General features: G+C 43.8%; 1 protein-coding gene across 2 annotated transcripts in view; it reads right to left on the bottom strand.

Annotated features, from left to right (window-relative positions):
* Positions 1–18584, bottom strand: part of PLEKHG1 (pleckstrin homology and RhoGEF domain containing G1) — a 218388-nt gene that overhangs the window by 118601 nt on the left and 81203 nt on the right. Inside the window, exons 1-3 of one of the 2 annotated variants that reach the window (XM_087865582.1) lie at positions 8524–11385; positions 5020–5044; positions 4946–4971 (exon numbers count right to left, since the gene is read on the bottom strand). The exons of the other annotated variant lie outside the window; for it this stretch is intronic. Of the exons in view, the coding sequence (XP_087721708.1) occupies positions 4946–4971; positions 5020–5044; positions 8524–8645 (173 nt within the window). The 5' untranslated portion in view covers positions 8646–11385. Of the gene's footprint in view, positions 1–4945; positions 4972–5019; positions 5045–8523; positions 11386–18584 lie in introns of those variants that run through there. 2 annotated transcript variants of the gene reach the window in all.

Genomic DNA, 18584 nt, shown 5'->3' with positions numbered 1-18584 from the left:
AAGTAAACTTGGTCATCATACAGACGTTTTCAGACAAAATCCTCCTTCATTCAAGGAGGGCACATTTTGTTTCAAGAAAGCTTCAACAACCAGATATAATTCGTCACAGAAACCTGAGGGTCAGATCTTGGCAAAACAACAGCAATGAACATTTGCACTCTAGTGTTTCTTAGGCAGTGTTGTGAGTACTTGAAATGCACTGTTTCATTCAGTCCTCATAAGAATTTGATTATTCCCATTTCAAAGATGGGCAATTCGAGGCTCGTGCAAGCTATGTAACACATCCTAAGATACACAACTGGTAAACACAAAGCCGGGGCTCCATCCAGATCTGCTTACTCTAATGTTATGTTCTCAACCACTGCCCTGTACTTGAAAATTTCAAGGGAAGGGGAATCAGCAATTTTCTTTGTAAAGAAGAAAGAACTTTTTGTAGCCTAGGATGCTAGTCTGTAGAACAGAGACATATTTCCAGTAAATTCCTAACACTTGTTACACCCTTACCTCAAATAAAGACCAACTAAAGACAACTCGGCATCTAAAAACCAAAGGAGAAAAGAAAAAAGAAAAGAAAAGAAAAGAAAAGAAAAGAAAAGAAAAGAAAAGAAAAGAAAAGAAAAGAAAAAAGAAAAGGACAATGAGCTGTATTTACAGCTTTTGAGAAGTTTCTCCAAATGGTCAAATATGAAAAGTTACATATGTAAAAACATCAAGCTAAATTCAAGTTCTAGAAGCACAAAGCGTTGAGCAACTTCTTTGTAATGAAAATGGAAACCAGGATCAATTTTCAAGTAGAACAAATATTGTTCTTTGGAGCGGAAACTTGTTGCCGAATCTCACCATGGAGCAAAAGGCTTATAAACTTTTGAAAAAATAAGGTTCACATGGAAACAAAAACACAACAGGAACTCCAATATGGAGACCAACAGATGCTGCATGTCTCCCTAATTCTTTTAAAAGTCATTGTTGGCTATTAACATGTCAATGTAGAAATCATAAAATACCAATAACTCTAGTATTCCAGAGGAAATGTTTATGCTGAAGTTTTTAAACTTTGGTTTTATAAAAATTTACTAGCAAGGAAGATTGATGGAAGCAATGATGTCTAAGGATAGGCAGGTCCAGTTACTAGGAATTGACAAGACCGCCTCTAGAAGTCATGAGGCCCACACAGTAACAGCTAATAACGAGAGCTGACACTTCTGATTTCTCAGGATGTGCCAGGTGCCATTTTGAAGATTCTCAAAAAAAATTTAACTCACCTCATTCTCACATCTCTAAAAGCTAAGGATTACTATCAGCCCTATTGTCCCTACTTGAGACAAGGGAGGTATTGAGAGATTAAGTAACATGCATAGTCATACAACTGGGAAGTAGTAAAACTGGAACCATTGGAACCAGACAGTCTGGGACTGAGACTTCTAGTCCTCGTCTCTGACAACTCTCTGGGCAAAGCCCTGCACACGAGGACAGGGACTGTCCCCACAGAACTGAACTAATGGTGGAAAGAAAACAGGAATTTCCGCCATGTTCCTCCAGCAAAGTCTCTTAGAGCTGGTCTTGTGGTGCCTCTCCCTGATGGTTCACAGTGCTGCGAGAGCCTGAGCTCCCAGGCGAACTCTCAGCAGCAGGGAGAAAGAGGAAGATGAGCAAAGTCATAATCACATACAAAGAGGGGCCAGTCTGGTGGGGAATGACTTCTAACCCTCCATTTTCTTGATGTGTTCTTTGCATCTTCTTCCATTTTATCCCACCTCTCAAACTAGTCATGAGCTTTCTGAACTCCTGCCCTGGGCCGCTCATGCTCTGTAACCCCCCCGCCCCCACAGTCTGCGTGAAGTAGATGCTTCCTAGATGCTTTTGCATGATTTGCGTTTGCTGTAGACATCTTCCCACGGAGGCTGAGCCCTGAGCTGACTCCTCAGGGAAGTGATGTGTGAAGAGAATGGAAAGAGGGGGTGAGAAGGCAGCCCCGAGTATAAGAGAACAAAGCCACAGAGGTTGTAAAGAGACAGAACTCATGCGGAGTGGTTGGCGTGAACCAAGGAACAGGGCTGGACTGTGACCAAACAGGGCAGTTACTGATGCAGGACCCCATAGCCTATCCCAGGGAATTTGGGGATTACTCCATAGGCAATTAGGATCATTGGCCAATGACACCCGGGAGGAAGAAATCTGCCAAGGGCTTTGTTTGCTGACATGAGAGCTTCCAACTCCCAGAGTTAGAATGATCAGAAAGAGAGAGAAGCCAAAAGTCAAGAAGCAATTTCCAGGAATGGAGAAGACGGTGATTAAGTCACACATTTTATTTATTTAATTTTAACATGCTGAATGGAAGGCTGCCAGTATCCGTCTTCACACTATTCTGACAAAGCAGGTAGAAAGAGAAAGACTTGTGGAGAGACCGTGGACCATGTGAATTCACCTCTGTTCCTCGGTCCAGTGAGCTCTGGGGAAGCTTCTGTGAGTTTCCATCACTCCGTTTTCAGGAGGGCTTGTCTCAGGTCCTGAGCCCAGAGTGAGGAAGGATAACCAGGTGGAGAAGGCCATGTGCACTAGGGCACAGACGTTAGTAGCAGGGGGTTGGAGGTGGTAATGCCTAGGACTGAATCCAGCTTGAAAAATCATTATTACTCGTGTGAACTTGCGTAAATTGTTGAACTGTTGACCTGCCTTAGGTCTCAGTTGCTTCATGTGTAAAATGGGATGATTAAGCACTTACTGCAGATTGCTGAGGGGATTAAATGAGATAAAGAACATAAAGCATTTAGCCAAGAGTCCTGGTACATAGATGCGTTTTCTGACTTGTGTTTTCTTAGCCTCTGTATTCGTCTATTTGGCATCCATTCATTACAGGGCCAAACTAATAGCCCAAGTCGTTCACATCTCCCCTGGGATCCAGAGCCCACACTCGGAACTACCTCTGTCTAACTCCTTTGCACCAAACCAATACTTCCCTGCCCTACTCATCCCAGGGCCAGGGACCAGACAGCTGGGCACAGCCCCTATGCCCCAGGGCCTTATTCAGACCAGCCAATCTGTTTAGCCTGTTCTGCCTTGGATGGGCAACCCCACGGAAACCCCAATAAAGGCTCAGCCTAGGCTTTCCTCTTGCTCCTTTCTGCCTCCCAACTGACTCTGGTGCTTCCCCGTGTGGTCCTGGGTGGCATGCCATGCTGCTCCTCTTGGCAAATGTAAGTAATGAAAAACATCTCCCTTGAGTGGCGTAAGTCTGTCTCTTCTCTCAGTTGCTTCTATAAATTAAAACCCCACGGTACAACCATTGAGACAATAGAGCCCAGTAAACAATAGCCATGAGAACTTCTCCACAGGTCATAAAATAAATCAGTTCAGTTCATGTCTCTTCTCTCCATCCCTTTTCTCCTTACTGTTACTTGTGTGGTTTTGACCTGAATCATTGCCATAACCTTCTGAGTACATCTTGCTAAATCCAATCTCTTGCTTCCTCAAACCATCTCTTCACATGGCTCTCTTCTAAAACTCAGGATGTAAGTTACTCTCTGCCAGGAAAGCTTGATACAGTTCCCTCTGGTCTAAAGATCCAGTCCAACTCCTTATCTTGGCAGTTGGACCTTCCAGGGTCTGGCCCAGAGCTGCAGCCATATTGGACAACTCAACATTGCCCACTAAGGTCACAGCTTTTCACTCCTCTCTGTCTTTGCTCAAGCTAGTTACTGCCCTTGGGATGTTTCCCACTGTTCTCTAAATAAGGGAAATCACAGGGTTGGCGGGGCGGGGGGGGGGGAGGGCTTTGAATCTGCTTATATAATGGTTTCTCAGAGTATATAACTAAATTCATTTCAAATCTTCAGTTTGACTTGGTAGAATCTTCAAGAGATTAAAAAAAAAAAAGACTGAAAGTATAACAGGAGCAAATATTTACTTTCTATTAGCTCTAATCTCAGACTTGAAAGTGCCCTCAGTGGTTTGGAAGGCCCAATTTAAGTTCTACCTCCTTGGGAAACTCTATACTGTCTCTTAAAATTAATCATTTATTCCTCTGATATCCATTTGCACTTACTTAATTCTGTCTATTCATATTATATTTGTTGCATTTCTTTACATTTTTTCCCCTAGATCACAAACACTTTTTTGAGGTTAAGGGTAAGCTTTAGATAGATCTTAAAAGCTGTCATCACAAAGGGAAAAAAAAGTTCTGTAACTATATGTGGTGATGGATGTTAACTAGACTTTACTGTGGTGATCATTTTGCAATATATGCAAATATTGAATCATTCTGTTGTACACCTGAAACTAATATAATGTTATATGTCAATTATGCCTCAGTAAAAGAAGGACAAGCCTTAGTAATTCTTTTATCTTTCTGGCATGCCCATTAGTCTTACACATAGCAACTGCTCAGTGAATATTTATAGAATCGTAAGCCCTGTGATTATTCTAATTAAAATAAAGGGCTCTTATCAAGTGGTAATTACATAGTTAATCATGGGGAAATATGGGAAAAGGCTTATATAGGCTCATTTAAACGACGAACAATTAGTACAGGTCACAGTGTAAGAGTCTGTTAAATTCTATCAGAAAACAGTGATGATATAAAAACCATTTTAAAGTGTTATTGCCATATTTAGTCATAACTATTAATTCTATAATAGGGTTAATACTAATTTTGGCTTACAAAGACAAAATACTTTTTAGTTTATAAACAAACCATACACCAAGCTGTGAGATGCAGTTTCTCAGTGTGTATTTTATCCATGCCCGAAGTTGCTAGGCCAAATATGAGGTAAGGTTAACAATTTCAGTTGGAATTTATAGAAGTCTAACTGGGCTTCTTTAAACAGTTCCCGGTCCTGAAGAAAGAAATGGGCCATGTCCTAGCTGCACAGGAACCCAGTTGCACCCCGGTCTCTGTTCCTTCAAGCCTACATTAGATCTGAATGAGGAAAGCAGGTCTGGGTAGAACTCAGTCATATCCTCTTTAATGGCTACCTGAAACTCCTCCCAGGTCCTCAAGAAATATTTGGTGGGTTATCTGACTTTATCATCTGACTTTTCACCCAGCCTAATTGTTGAAAAAGAAAGTTGGCTGAGATTTACGGCTACCTCTTCTTACTAGGTGGTGGTTGGGCTTGGGAAGGAATGAGAATCATTCCACTGATACAAGGAGACGCTGGTCCCGGCTGACATAATGAAGGGAATGGTGCTTAAGAAAGAATCTTAAAAATTACTCAAAGATGATTACAGGCTGTCACTGAGAAATGAGGAAGGAAGGGCTTTCTTTTCGACTATAGGGTGTGTAGCTCTACAGACAGAAATTATTATTTTATATTTAGGCCAGTGGTAGTCTATATGCCTTTGAAATGTAAAAAGCACTAATAACTTAAGTACCTGGTATGACTTTCAAAGCATCAAGATAGATTCCAGGGGCCATATAAGCAAACCAGGCTCCTTGCTTTATAACATCTTGCATTTCGTGGTTCTGGAGTCACTGGTTATCAAACAGTCATTGAGTGCCTGCTCTACGTAGGACATCGGGCCATGGTGGACTCAGAGAGTAGCAAGCCATGGGGCTCTACCTGGGCGCGCCATCTGGATAAAGAGGGAGGACCACAGGGAAAGTGAATGAATGATGCATGCTGCTTCCTAGCCGAGTCTTTTCGGTGCTCCTGGGAGCTTCAACACAGAGCAGAATTTCTGAAAGAACCCATGTGCTAAACATTCAACAAAGCAAATAACTTAGTTGCAATTTAAAATTTGCAAGTGTTCCTCCTTGATTAGGTTTTGAGAAAGCGGGTAGGGAAATTGCCTATAGCAAAGATATCTTTTGATGAGTTTTCAAGCCCGGATCAAGGACAACATTTTGCACTTCTCGACCTTCCTCTCCTGTTCTTCCCAACTTCTGAAACAGTCAAAGCACAATCAGAGCGTGTGTTAGTATGCCGAGTAGGGGGGCTGCCCATATAGAAAATACGCCTCCTGACTTTACTGGGGCAGCCCTGGCAGCAACATAGTACATTCTGTATTTAAAGATCAAAGCTGTGAAATGACCCAAATCTGCCTTCGCCTTCAGTTTCCTCACCCCTGGGAGGTGTAAAAGGGCTCCTTGAGTTATAGCGGCTTCTGCCTCAACTTCCTCTCCATTTCTGAGCTCAGCGCTGAGAAAGAACAGCCGGGTAGGCAAGGCCAAGAGCAGTTATGAGTTGAAAAGACTTGTCCCGGGTCACACTGCTTTGCAGCTGGGACACTCGGATCCCTCTCATTAAAAAATGTCACTAAACATTCATGAAAGGCACAAAGTAGGTGTTGTCAGGTTTCCTGAGTTAACTTTGACCACGTCCCAGTGAAATATTTATATTATATAACAGATCTACTCTTCATACTTAGTGATTCTATGGAATGTGAAACAATCGCAACTATTAAATTTTATGTCAAAAGAAACTACCACTGCTCCAGAGAACAAAGAACTAACATAAAAAACATATTCTTTTTCATTTAAAAATCTCTTTCACGGTACCTAAAAGTAAAACCTTAAAAACCACTCATCAGTCCCTCTCAAGAGAAATTTGTTGAATAATTACTCTGCACCAGGACCTGGACTGGGCATTAGATAAAAAGATTTTTGAAAAGATGAATCTATGGCCCCTGCCGTTAAAGAAATAACTGAAAATAAATATCTTTTTAAGAGTCTCTTCACGCTTTAAATAACTTAACTATAAAAATACCATCAGGCTGAAAACACCCGAAGATTTCTTCATGAGTAGGTTAGAAGTTAAGGTATATTTAAGGGAGGGAGACTAAACTAGGAGGGAATTAAAATATACTATCTCATCAGCCATAAAAGGGAAAGAAGTTCTGATCTGTGCTGGGGTGAATCTTGAAAACATTAGGCTAAGTGAAGTAAGCCAGACACGAAAGGACAAATATCGTATGATTGCCCTTATATGAAATATCTAGAAGAGGCAAATTTATAGACAGAAAGTCGATGAGAGGTTACCAAGGGCGGAGGCAAGGGGAAGTTGTTTCTGCTTAATGGCTGTGGGATTTCTGTTTGGGGTGATGAAAAAGTTTGGGGAGTAGACGTGGTGATGGTGGCATAAAATCGTGACTGTAATTCATGCTACTGAATTGTGCCCTTAAAAATGGATAAAATGGCAAATTTTATGTTATATATATTTTACCACAACTTAAAAAATGAATAATCTAACATATCAGAAACTATGGACTTGTACCCTTTAACTGGGTGAATTAAAATCATAAATTATATCTCAAGAAACCTGTTAGAAACACCCCACACCATCCCTTTCACGTTAGCATATTACTTTGTCAGCTCCTACAGCTCTGAGTATTGTTAAAGAAATTTACCAGGAGCAGAACCGGGCGATCAGTGTTTGAAATACTATGACTCATACTTCTTGCTGAATACCTGGGTTCTACAAATAATCGCTAATCCTTTTGGCAGTTTAGAACAAGAAGAACCTTCTATTTTTTGCATACCTGGTTCAATCACTAATTTTTCTATCTTGCAACGAATACTTATCAGACGTTTTTCAAAATCATCTCTTGGCCTGATTCTTGAATACAGTCAGCCTGAAAACTATGGCTGGAAACCCCCATCAGAGCCAAACAAATGACCACATTTAGTGTTTGTACCACTCAGTCATAGTTTAGCTACAGATCAGAGCATGCCAGTATCTAGAAAAATGCCTGGCACATACTGACTTTTGATACATATTTGTTGAAACGAAAGAACGGTTGCATTTACCGCTCAGACAGCTCTCAGGGCTATGGGTCAGATAAAGCACTTTGAGGGGCCGCGGGCCAGCCCAGAAAGCCCCTGGGAGATTATGACTTCTGGGCTTGCTTCCTGTGCTGGCTTTGTGCTTCTCTCCTTGGTCAGTCAACAGCAAGACCAAAGAGTTCCTTTCTAAATAATTATCATTAAAAAGTTCAAGGTCTAGACAGAACAGAATGAGGTCAGGTGTTTCAATACTATTTCATTCCAATGAAAATGTGTTTCAGAAAAGGCCATAGTAACATTCTGGACTCAGTTCACAGGAGAGCGACGATTTGGTCACTAGCTCTACTGTACTGTCGCCTCAAAACAATAGTAACAGAAAAGAAAAATAATTGATGGGGAAGCCCAGAAGCTAACTCAGTTTTACCATTTTCCATACTGGAGTTAATAAAATGATGTAGACTAGAATTTGCCAAAAGCCAGTACACCTTTTGTCTTACTAGTCAAATATAAATATCACAGAACAAGGATTACATCTTAAAATAAAAGCTTTGGAAGGGAAATAAGATGGAAATAATGTCCTTTTCCTGGGTGACCACTGAAGGCACCAATGTCTTTGACTAGGAAAATAGAAATAGACTGTCCACAAGTGAGCTAGCCATAATTTATAACAACCTGAGGAGAAAAACAGACTCTAGGTTTGTCGATTCAATCTGAAGTGGGGGTGAGCTTCGAAGCTCATCATCACCTCCCTGAACCCTTAAAAAAAAAAAAAAAAATCACCCAGTCATAGCTGAGTGTCCAACATACCCTGAGTTGGAGATCCATCTTGGCTCCGTGGAGTAAGGAGTTTGGATTCAGGCCTTCGAGGGGCACTTCGATTCCTCCACCCCCGGATCAGGGTCCCCACCATGGTTGTGGACAGCATGCTCCCCGGGCAGCTGTGGCCCTTCTGGGTGACGGGGAGGGGTGGACAGCCCCGTCAGGCTGCCACCATCGGGAGAACCATGTCCATCTGGGGCAGGATGAGGTGCTACACCCAAGGCAGACAGGTCGGGGCAGTTCCACTGCCTGTGTCCTCCACCCACATTCTCCCTGGCTTGTGTTGTTTGCCCTCCCTCAGGAGGCCCTTGGAAAGTTTGGGAGATGGGATGAGAAGAGCAGACAATGCAAAAATAAAGCTGAGGGATATGAATAGAGCCAATGAATAGGAGGGGACGGTCAGGACTTCAGAAGTGCCTTCTTTCCTTGAGGGAACATGTTTTCAAATCCTCCCTTCTCACTTAAACAAACCTCATTTTTTAACATTTAAAAAAAGACGATGTGTGTGTTGGGGTGGAGGTGGAAGTCAAATACTTATGTGTCTATTTCTCTTTTCCCATCCCATTTCTCTTCTGAACTGGAACAGCTTTGGGGCAATTGCTTTTCCAGAGAGAACCCTTCTTCTGTATCAACAGAATTCTTTCACAATCTATGAAAAACATTTCTAGTGTTCTGAATGTCCAAGTCACAGAATTGTATCAGCTTTTGTGGCTGAGGAAAGTTGATTAAGGGAATTTAATAAAAATTCACAATCATGTAAACTCTCAAAGGCTTTTTAAAAATGAATTGATTCCAATGGCTTCATTCTTCTCTCTCTCCTGGTGAGCTGGCTGGAGCTGCCTCCTACCCAGGAGGTGGGACCTGAGCACCGCTCATTTAGTACATTGCTCACTTATGCCCCCTACTGGTCAAGATACCAGGTGCACATTAGTTGGAGAGCAAGGATTGCATTAAAGTTGTGGGAGGGGCAAATAGCAGAAAGTTCTAGAATCCCTTGAGTGTCTCTGGACAGTGTTTATTCACCCTGGGTGGTTCTAAAATTGAATTAATTGTAGCTAGCCTAAGAGGATTTGATAGTATTCACTGTCTTATGACTTCTGTGGCTCATGCCCATGATCCATGTCCACGCCTGACTTCACTTTTTTTTCTCCCTTCCCACTTTCACTTTATTTAACAAGATGTAGGCTGTTTTTTGCAAAAGGCAAATCCCCCAAATCCCTCCATATTCTTCACAATAAAAAAAATGCCTACAGTTTACTAAAAAGCAGCAGTTTTGAGGATACACACTTTACATATTCATTTAGTTGAAATTTCCCTCATTTGCTCATTATTTTGACATTTCCCAAATTTAGAAAAAACTTTAGTATCACTGCAGATGATAGAAATGGGGGATAGGGACTTGAAATGGTATGAGAGTAGGAAGCTGTTGGCCCTCGTCCCGCCTCATCCCAACCTCAAGGTGGGGTTCAGCCAGGAAGCTGGGGCACAGTGTGTGATTACAGGGGGCAGCACTTGATGAGAGCTATGGGTCCTATTTCTCCTCGTGGTGCACCCCAGAGTGGGGACTCCCTCTGCCTTGGAGCACGCCTTCTGCCACAGAGGGCTGAGCTGGGCTCTGACGGGGTCAGCAGAGAGCTGCTCAGGGTGTGATGCTACTTGCCCTGTAGGGAAAAGGCCAAAGAGGCCTTCAAGTCTTTTAGTTCCCATGACCTCCAATGTCACAAGGACGGGCTGAAAATGCCTTTGCAGGGGATACTGCCTGTGGGCGTAGAGCGGCATCCAGGAAGGACAGCAGGGGAACCAGGTGCTCAAGCCTGGGGTCTGATTTTGGCTTGGAGGCGGGGGATGAAGCAGGAACCTGCGGGATGGTCCAGGGCCCCCTATCAGGGGACAGGACCAGGAGGTGGGAGCACAGCATGGGCACTGACCTTGAGTCATTTTGTTTAGGAACTCTGTGTCTGGCTGCGGGAGGCTGAGTGGGCTGGGGATGAGGCATAGGAGGGATTCCAGGGGAGGCTCTATCAGGACAAGCAGAAGCCACCTTGGCCCTGTCCTTGGGGTGGGGTGGCAGAGAGAACACAGCGATGCTGAAAAAGCAAAAGATCTGCTGTGAAGACGACAAAGAACTAACATTCTCCAAATGGACCTCTCCTTGGAGGCTTCGATCATTACTGCTGCCCTGTATCTGAGATCCCCATAAACAACAGTCATCGGTCCCTGGTGGGCGAATCAGAAGTCCAAGGAAGATGAGAGGCACAGGATGGATGGCCAGAGCCTGAAGCACAGTGAGATGCTGAAATTCAGACAGTGAGAACCGCACAGCTGCTGTTACCAGCCACCGGAGGTGATATAAAGGCAAAAAAGTAGGTAAATGGAACCAACTGTTCGAATAAAATTCCCTGAGCCTCACACCTGAACCGTCCCCATAGCTCTGCCTTCTTCGTGCTCTCAAGGTTCCCAGGGCCCATGAGCACAGCACCTGCCACACTCTACTTACTCTGTCCATGCAGCCGACTACCCCCAAACCTCACCGAGCATCAGTACCTCTGCATAAAATGCAGATTCCCAGGGCTTGCCCACTAGGTCTAAGACAGTGCTGGGAGCTGTGTTTCCTCTAGGCCCCCCCACCCAACACACTTTCTTCCCTTACCAACCTGGAATCCAGCTGAGGAGGGTACGAAATCAACTGACCAGACTGTGGGCTTCTGGAAGCCAGGGGCCACGACTTTACTAATCGTGGTGCCCAGTGCAGTGTTGCAGCCAGCACACGGTTTGCTGGATGAAGAGCATCAGCCCTGTGGCCAGGGGCCCAGAGGTGTTCCCCACAGCCAACGGCCCAATGCCCCTGTCCTCCCATCCACCTCTTGCTCGCCACTTCCGCCAACGCTAACCTGGCCGCAGGCGCCACCTTAGGACATCCCCTTGTTTTGTCTGTGCCCCAGGCCCCTCCGAATCCCCACATTTCAGGCTGCCATGTTTTACTCCAGGCGGTGATGGTTTGTCAAGGCTGCCATTTCCGGTCCCTTCTGCCTTATGCAGAAGGGCTCCATCTTTGCTTCAAATACTACGGAAAAGGGGTCTGTAGGCAAGCTCAAAACTCAGGTTTCCCAGCAGCAGCGAACACTTAGCCGTCCTTAGTTTGCCCATTGGAGCAGGTGGACGCTCCATAGCCAAGGTTTTCCCCAACAGGAAGTTGAGCAATGACCATGACTACTGTGGGAAACGTGGTCAGGAAGAGGAAGGAGAGTAATGTCCTGCCTGTGTAGGTCAACCCCACCCTTCCTAATTCATACACATATACTTCCTTAAACAGACCTGCCGTGTGCCGATGGAGTTCTTCCACCAAGATGCAAAGGGAAACAGCTTAATTGCGAGCCCATGAGGTCATTTTCCTCCAAATTAGTCTTTTATGACATACCCTCTCCTTCTTCATGAAAAAGGACACACTGAGGAAGGAAACACACTTTTTCTTCAGATCGCCTCTGCGTTCTAGAAGGGTCCTCGAAAACCAGAATCCTGCTGAAGGCTCTTTGAAGGCCAGTATGGTTCTTTAGTTCATAGATGTTCGCCTCTAATTTCCTCTGGTGACTATGAGTTACCAAGTAGTCCCGAAATTTCATTAACATAAATATTGTCCCCACCCACCCACTACAGAGGATGAGGGCTGAATCCAGCTATTTGCTTCTTTGTAATCTCTTCGGGCCTATCACAGTCCAGGGTGCACAGAGGGCACTTAGCAAATGCAGACTCTAGAAGAGCAGGTCAGGCTGTAAGATGGCTGTCAACTGTTAAAAGGTGCATGAAGCCATCAGAATTAAGTAGGACTTCTATTGGTCAGTGAATATCTGCTCTCCTATTATTATGTCAGGAAGGAGCTGTTGGGGCTGAGGGCGGGGCCGTGCGTGGGGAATTTCTTCCTAGCTCATTGTTCTTGTCCATCTGGGTGGGGTTCCAGGAGCTTCTAGTCTCTTTGACCCCACACTCGGACTTCTCTTTGGGGCAGAAATCGGAAATTTGATCGACAAGGGTAGAAGGGAAAACTGGGCACGCATAATCTGGCACCACTCTGGCTCTTTCGGCAGAGAACTGCCCACAAGTAGCACACATTTTGCTGTACTTCTTGATGTCGTAAGTGTGACAGAAGCCAAATCCGCTCCTGTGAGGGGAAGGCTGCCCCGTTCACCCTGCTGCTGGGAGAGCTTCTGATGCTGGGTTTAGTACGGGGATGCCCACCTGCCCACCAACGGAAGGCACAATCTCCAATGTCCACTTTATCGGTAATCAAGGTGACGGTGTAGCCTCTCTCCGCCTTACTCCTTTGTTTTAAATTTTCAAATTGGTTCAGAACGTGGGTGGGAGGACAGCATCTTTATTGCCCTGTCTCCCAATATCCTAAGCGCGGGCCACTGGTGTTTGTGTGGCAACTTACAGTGAATTGTTTTACGCCGCGGTTAGCTTTTAGGGTCCCGCAGTTGGCTATTTTTGTAACGTGGTGGCCAGCGTTATGCCTTATACCGTGTGCAGTTTTTACTTTGGCAGCTGAGTCAGCTTAAGATGACTTTGCCCACAGGTGCGTGGCCCTTTCTAGAGTATCAGGGCTGTCCATGAACGGATGAATGGATATAGGAGATGTAGTATATATACAATGGGTAGTATATATACGACTCAGCCACAAAAAGAATGAGATCTTGCCATCTGTGGCAACACGGATGGACCCAGAGGGTATTATGCTAAGTGACATAAGTCAGACAAAGACAAATACCATGTGATTTCACTTTATGTACAATCTAAAAACAAAAAACAAAACAAAAAATGACCCCAAATGAATAAATAAACAAAAGAAGTAGAAACAGGCCCTACAGACAGAGAACAGGCTGGTGGCTGCCAGAGTGGGGGCAGGAGGTGAGGGGGTGGGCACAATGGATGGAGGGAGAGGGAGGTCCAGGTTTCCAGTTACGGAATGAGTAAGTCACGGGGATGACACCTACAGCACAGGGACTATAGTCAATGATAATGTCATAGTGTCGTCTGGTGACAGAGGGTAGCCACACTTGTGGTGAGCACAGCATATGTGTCAAGCAGTCAAATCACTATGTTGTACACCTGAAACCAATGTAACATGGTGCGTCAACTATACTGCGATGAAATAAATAGATAGACAGTCAGGCCTGCAGGCAGCAGCCCCTCGCAAGCAGGGCTCAGGCCTCACTCCCCCAAGCAGATGGCTAGGTGGCCCCAGCAAGTGCCGGCTTAGCCTTTAGGAGGCAGGCTACCACTGCTTGCCCTTGCCCTTCAAAGGTGCAGGTTTCTGAAGCAGGTGTATTGAGGCAAAGAATCAACAATAGGAAAAGGAGCATCCTTGTGTTTATAAGCTTTTTAGACGTCAAGGGTGGAATGGTATTACAAGGCAGCCAGTTCTACACACACTGCCGAGTCGGGTGTAGCCTCGAGTGCTTACTGCCAGGCCCAGCGGGCCGCACTAGATCAGCTGCCCCAAATTCCATTCTGTATTCAAGGCCAAGGGGGGGGGCAAAATTTGGATCTGGGTGGCTCATGCACAGGTCTGAGAGTCTTCCCACCCTACGGGCCTTAAGTTGGTTCTAGATCAACTGGTTATCTCACTCACATACCACTGAGACTCCGCTCTGGAGTTGGCCAGGGTCTTTGGATCAAAGTACTGCATGTTGGGAAGATAACTAACTGCTCCAGGGGATGGGAAATAAAAACTGGTTTTCTAAATTTGGAGGGCTTCGAGTCATGGGTGTTTGCTTAGTTCTCAACATGGAGAACATGGAAGAAATTGTAAAGTTAAAAAAAAAAAAAAGAAAATGAGAAGAAAAAGACGATGCTCTAGGGTCATTTCTTCTCTTGAAGTAATAACCACAACCCAGGCTGAATTGTTCCAAACTGGACGCTGTACAAATTCAGCCCACACTACACTAACTCCCAAAGGCTGTATTTATGGACCTCAGTTTGGTAGCGCTCACAGATGGGGAAAATATCAGCATGGGTGGTGTCTGTGATTATGAATCAATCCCTGGAAAAACTTATCTGTCAATTCATATACAATTCGGATTCTCACATACACAAGCATGTCTTGCAGTCTCGAAACATTTATTAGCTGCGAAGGCATCTCTTCTCTATCCGCCCTAGTGACCGGAAAATGTGGTCCAACTTGCCCATGTACGAAGCCTTCCCTTGACTCTTCAGTGTTCAGCTCCTCAGGGGGCAGCTCTCTTCTCTCCAAGGGTAAAAGTCACACAAGGTTATCTGCACTCACCTCTTCATCTCTTTCCCAACTCATTCCAACCTAGTTCCCAACCATCAGAGCAGCTCTGTTGCTTAATCCAGATGGTATTTATCAGTTTCTTTCTCACGTAATTTCTGGCAGTGCCTGACACGTATGCCCCTCCTTTCTTCTTGAAGCACTGTCTTCCCTTGGGGATCATGGTCCTTATTATCCTGGTTTTCCTCCTCCCTGTATCGACATTCCCTTTCAGTCTCCTTTGCAGGGTCACCAATGACTCATCTTTGTCTGTGGCCCAAAATCCGAGCACCAGACCAGCACAGGCAAGTGACTGATATCTGAGAATTCATGAGAAGCCGAAATGTCAGATACCCAAAATGAAATGCCATCTGCCTCCCAAATCTGGTCCTCTTCCAGGGAATGCCACCCCACTTATGTGGCTACACCAGCCAGGAAGTGGAGCCATCCTTTCCACCATTTTGCTCCAGATATTGAAATCGTGACCCCCACCAGCCTTTCAGTTTGTTTGTTTTTACTTTTTAGCTCACTCCCAAATGTCACTCACTTCTCCCCATCTCTGTCCTGGTCGTCTTTCACCTATACAAGTGTAATATTCTCCGAAACCTTCTCCTGGAGGGCACAGGACCATCACCCACAAGCTTCGCAAACTGCAGATGTGATGTCACCCCATCCTTACTTCATGCCCTGAAAACTCTTCTCACTTCATCGAGGACAATGATTAAATCTTTCAGGTTCCCAACACCTGGCAGGTCCCGGGCCCAGCCTCCTTGATAACCTACTGGATTCTCTCCTGAATGGCTCCAGACTCATCATCGCATGTGTCTGAGCATCTCTAGGGAGTCAGGGTCCCAACACATTGCTTTCCTGCGACGGATGACATTTCGCAGCAGCTACGTCTCGGTCCAGCTGCCACCTCCCAAGTCAGTGACTGTGCGTTTCCATTCTAGCATTTGTAATTTGCAGTGAATGCTTGGTTTAGAGTCATGTCACCTACGAGTCCACTCTGTCATACTGATGTGGGTGGGGGGGAGGGTCATGTGTTTTTGCTCACACCAAAACCCCAGAATAGCGCTTGGCACATAGTACACACTCAATGAGTACTTCTTGAATGAATGAATGAACTACTATAGTGTGCTGGGGCACTGGTGTAATTAGTGTGCATGATATTTCTATCACAGCTGTTGTAATTTTAAAAAAACATGCTATTGTTATAATTAGAAACTAAGTTCTGTTCAAGAAAGCAGCCCATAATTATAAAATCATTCCCGTGGGAAAACATGATCTACTTTATGATACCTACCTTATTTTATTAATTCTTCAAAGAGCACTGTGGTGCAAAGTGGGCTGTCTCTATTTGGCTCCTATTCAGAATTAAGATTCCCATCTCCTGGGCCCCTAGAAATCCTATCTGTATTGCTGTCCATAGCCATAAAGCTCCAGAAATTTAACAAACGACTAAATACCTCTTTGCAGCTTAGTATTCATTATAAGATTAAAACCGAGGTTAAACCATATTAAAAAAAAAACCTGTTGAACTTGCATTCTATGAACAACATAACAACTAAGAAAATTAAGGTTGCAGAGCCTTCTCATGTCTAACTCTTAATAAAAACTGCAAAAATGATTTTTCACATTTACAGTTGACCCCTGAATGACATGGAGGTTAGGGGTACCCCCTCTTCCTCCCATAGTAGAAAATCCATGTGTAAATTCCGACTCCCCAAAACTTTACTAATAGCTAAGTGTTGATGGGAAGCTTTACTGATAACGTAAACAGTCGATTAAGTACATATGTTATATGCATTACATACTGTATTCTTACAATAAAGCTAGAGAAAAGAAAATGGTATTAAGAAAGTCGCAAGGAGGGGAAAATACATTTACAGGACTGTGCTATATTTATTAAAAAAACCACAACAGTGTGTAAGGAGACCTGTGCACTTCCAGGGCATGCTGCTTTGCGGTCTACATTGAAGTAAGGAAGGCTGTACCCTACAGTAGTGTGGGACCCTCACTTACAACTACAGTTTACTAAGAATTTGTTTAACATATTGATTTTGTAGAAAAATCATTTATTAATATTTTTCCCTTTTATTTTTTCAGGGATTTATCTATATTCTCAGACATAAAAAGTGACAGGTTAAAAGATTTATTTATTTGCGGGGAAGGGGCAGAGGGAGAGAGAAAATCTCAAGCAGACTTTGTGCTGAGCGTGGAGCCCAACACGGGGCTCAATCCCAGGACCCTGAGATCATGACCTGAGCTGAAATCAAGAGTTGGACGCTTAACCCATTGAGCTACCCAGGCGCCCTTTATTTATTTGTTTTAAAATATTTACTTATTTATTTGAGAGAGAGAGAAAGAGAGAAAGAGCACGTGAGCAGGTGGAGGGGAAAAGCGACAGGTTTAGACTGAACTCCATTTTATAATTACTTAGTATCTAGAGATTTCAGGCTTTAAAAACTACAATATCAATGCTAGCCCAGTTGATAAAACCCAGGCTTTCTAACCCTACTTAAAAGGCACCTAGACATGTTTTATCCTTAATTCACATCCTCATTCATTCACTCATGGATGGTGAGAACAGAGTCCCAAGAAAACCTCAACATTTGGTGGTTGAAAATAACCATCTGCTCTCACAAAACCTTTGTCATTTGTGATTCCACCCTGAAATCTGAACCCCGTAAAATGTTTGGCCTCTATATTAGATTGGTGCAGAACCTTAAACCAGAGACTGTGCCAACATTTCTCTCTCTCTTATAAAAAGAGTAGGTAGATTAATTATAAGGTGCTGATTGACTGGGATTAGTCTTGATCCCTGTCTGCACAAAATTAATTCCTACCACTTATATCAATTAGATTGGGTCAAGATGGGTAACTTGGGCTGAACCTAATATCAAAACTTCTTTTTACTAAGGCATCTGAAGTTAACATGGATTACTTCTGTTAGGAAATAATTCTTGTTTCTATATGGGGTGTTAATAATGGCACTAGGAGTGAAATCTCTCCATGCTTACTTTATAGAATTATTAAAACTTCTTCAGACACTGCTGAATTTAGGTGTTCATTTGGAACAGTTCTGAAACATTTGACTAGAAAAAGTGAAGAAACATATTTACCTTATTGGTTGCATTTTGTGTTTAAATATCAGATATCAATCATACCAACATTTAAGGGGTCATAAATACCATTTACATTAAAGACAAGGTAATACACTGAAAAGACCTTATAAGGCTCCCCTCTTTACTCTTGCTAAAAACATTTGACATTAGACATTTTAATTAACAAACAGTTGGCTAATTGGATTTTCTAGCAAACAGAATTTGGGCAATCCCAGATCAGAGTATCTTTACCCTGGTCAATTCCAGGTAGTAGGCTCTCTTTTACTTCCCCATGGTCTAAACCTCCCCCTCGATGCCACTGGAAGTATGCTCCTCCTCTCCTTCCTGTTCTGCTATGGTCATTGAAGGTTCCCAAATCTGCAGCCCAGAAATCTGTTCTTGCTTCTGCAGACAGCAAGGTGAGCAGAGGAATACAGTTCCTATGCACAGTTTTCAATGGTTGGAACAACTACCCATAACAAGTAAAAGATAGAGCCATCTGGGTGGCTCAGTCGGTTAAGCGTCTGCCTTGGGCTCAGGTCATGATCTCAGGGTCCTGGGATTGAGCCCCATATTGGGCTCCCTGCTCAGTGGGGAGTCTACTTCTCCCTTTGCCCTTCCCCCACTCGTGCTCTCTCTCTCTCTCAAATAAATAAATAAATAAATAAATAAAATC

This window comes from Ursus americanus, chromosome 11, assembly GCF_024610735.1.
Source record: "Ursus americanus isolate L20-20 chromosome 11, mUrsAme1.1.p, whole genome shotgun sequence".
Taxonomy (NCBI): domain Eukaryota; kingdom Metazoa; phylum Chordata; class Mammalia; order Carnivora; family Ursidae; genus Ursus; species Ursus americanus.
Note: the sequence above shows the minus strand (reverse complement) of the source record. Positions and strands in the feature narration are given on the sequence as shown.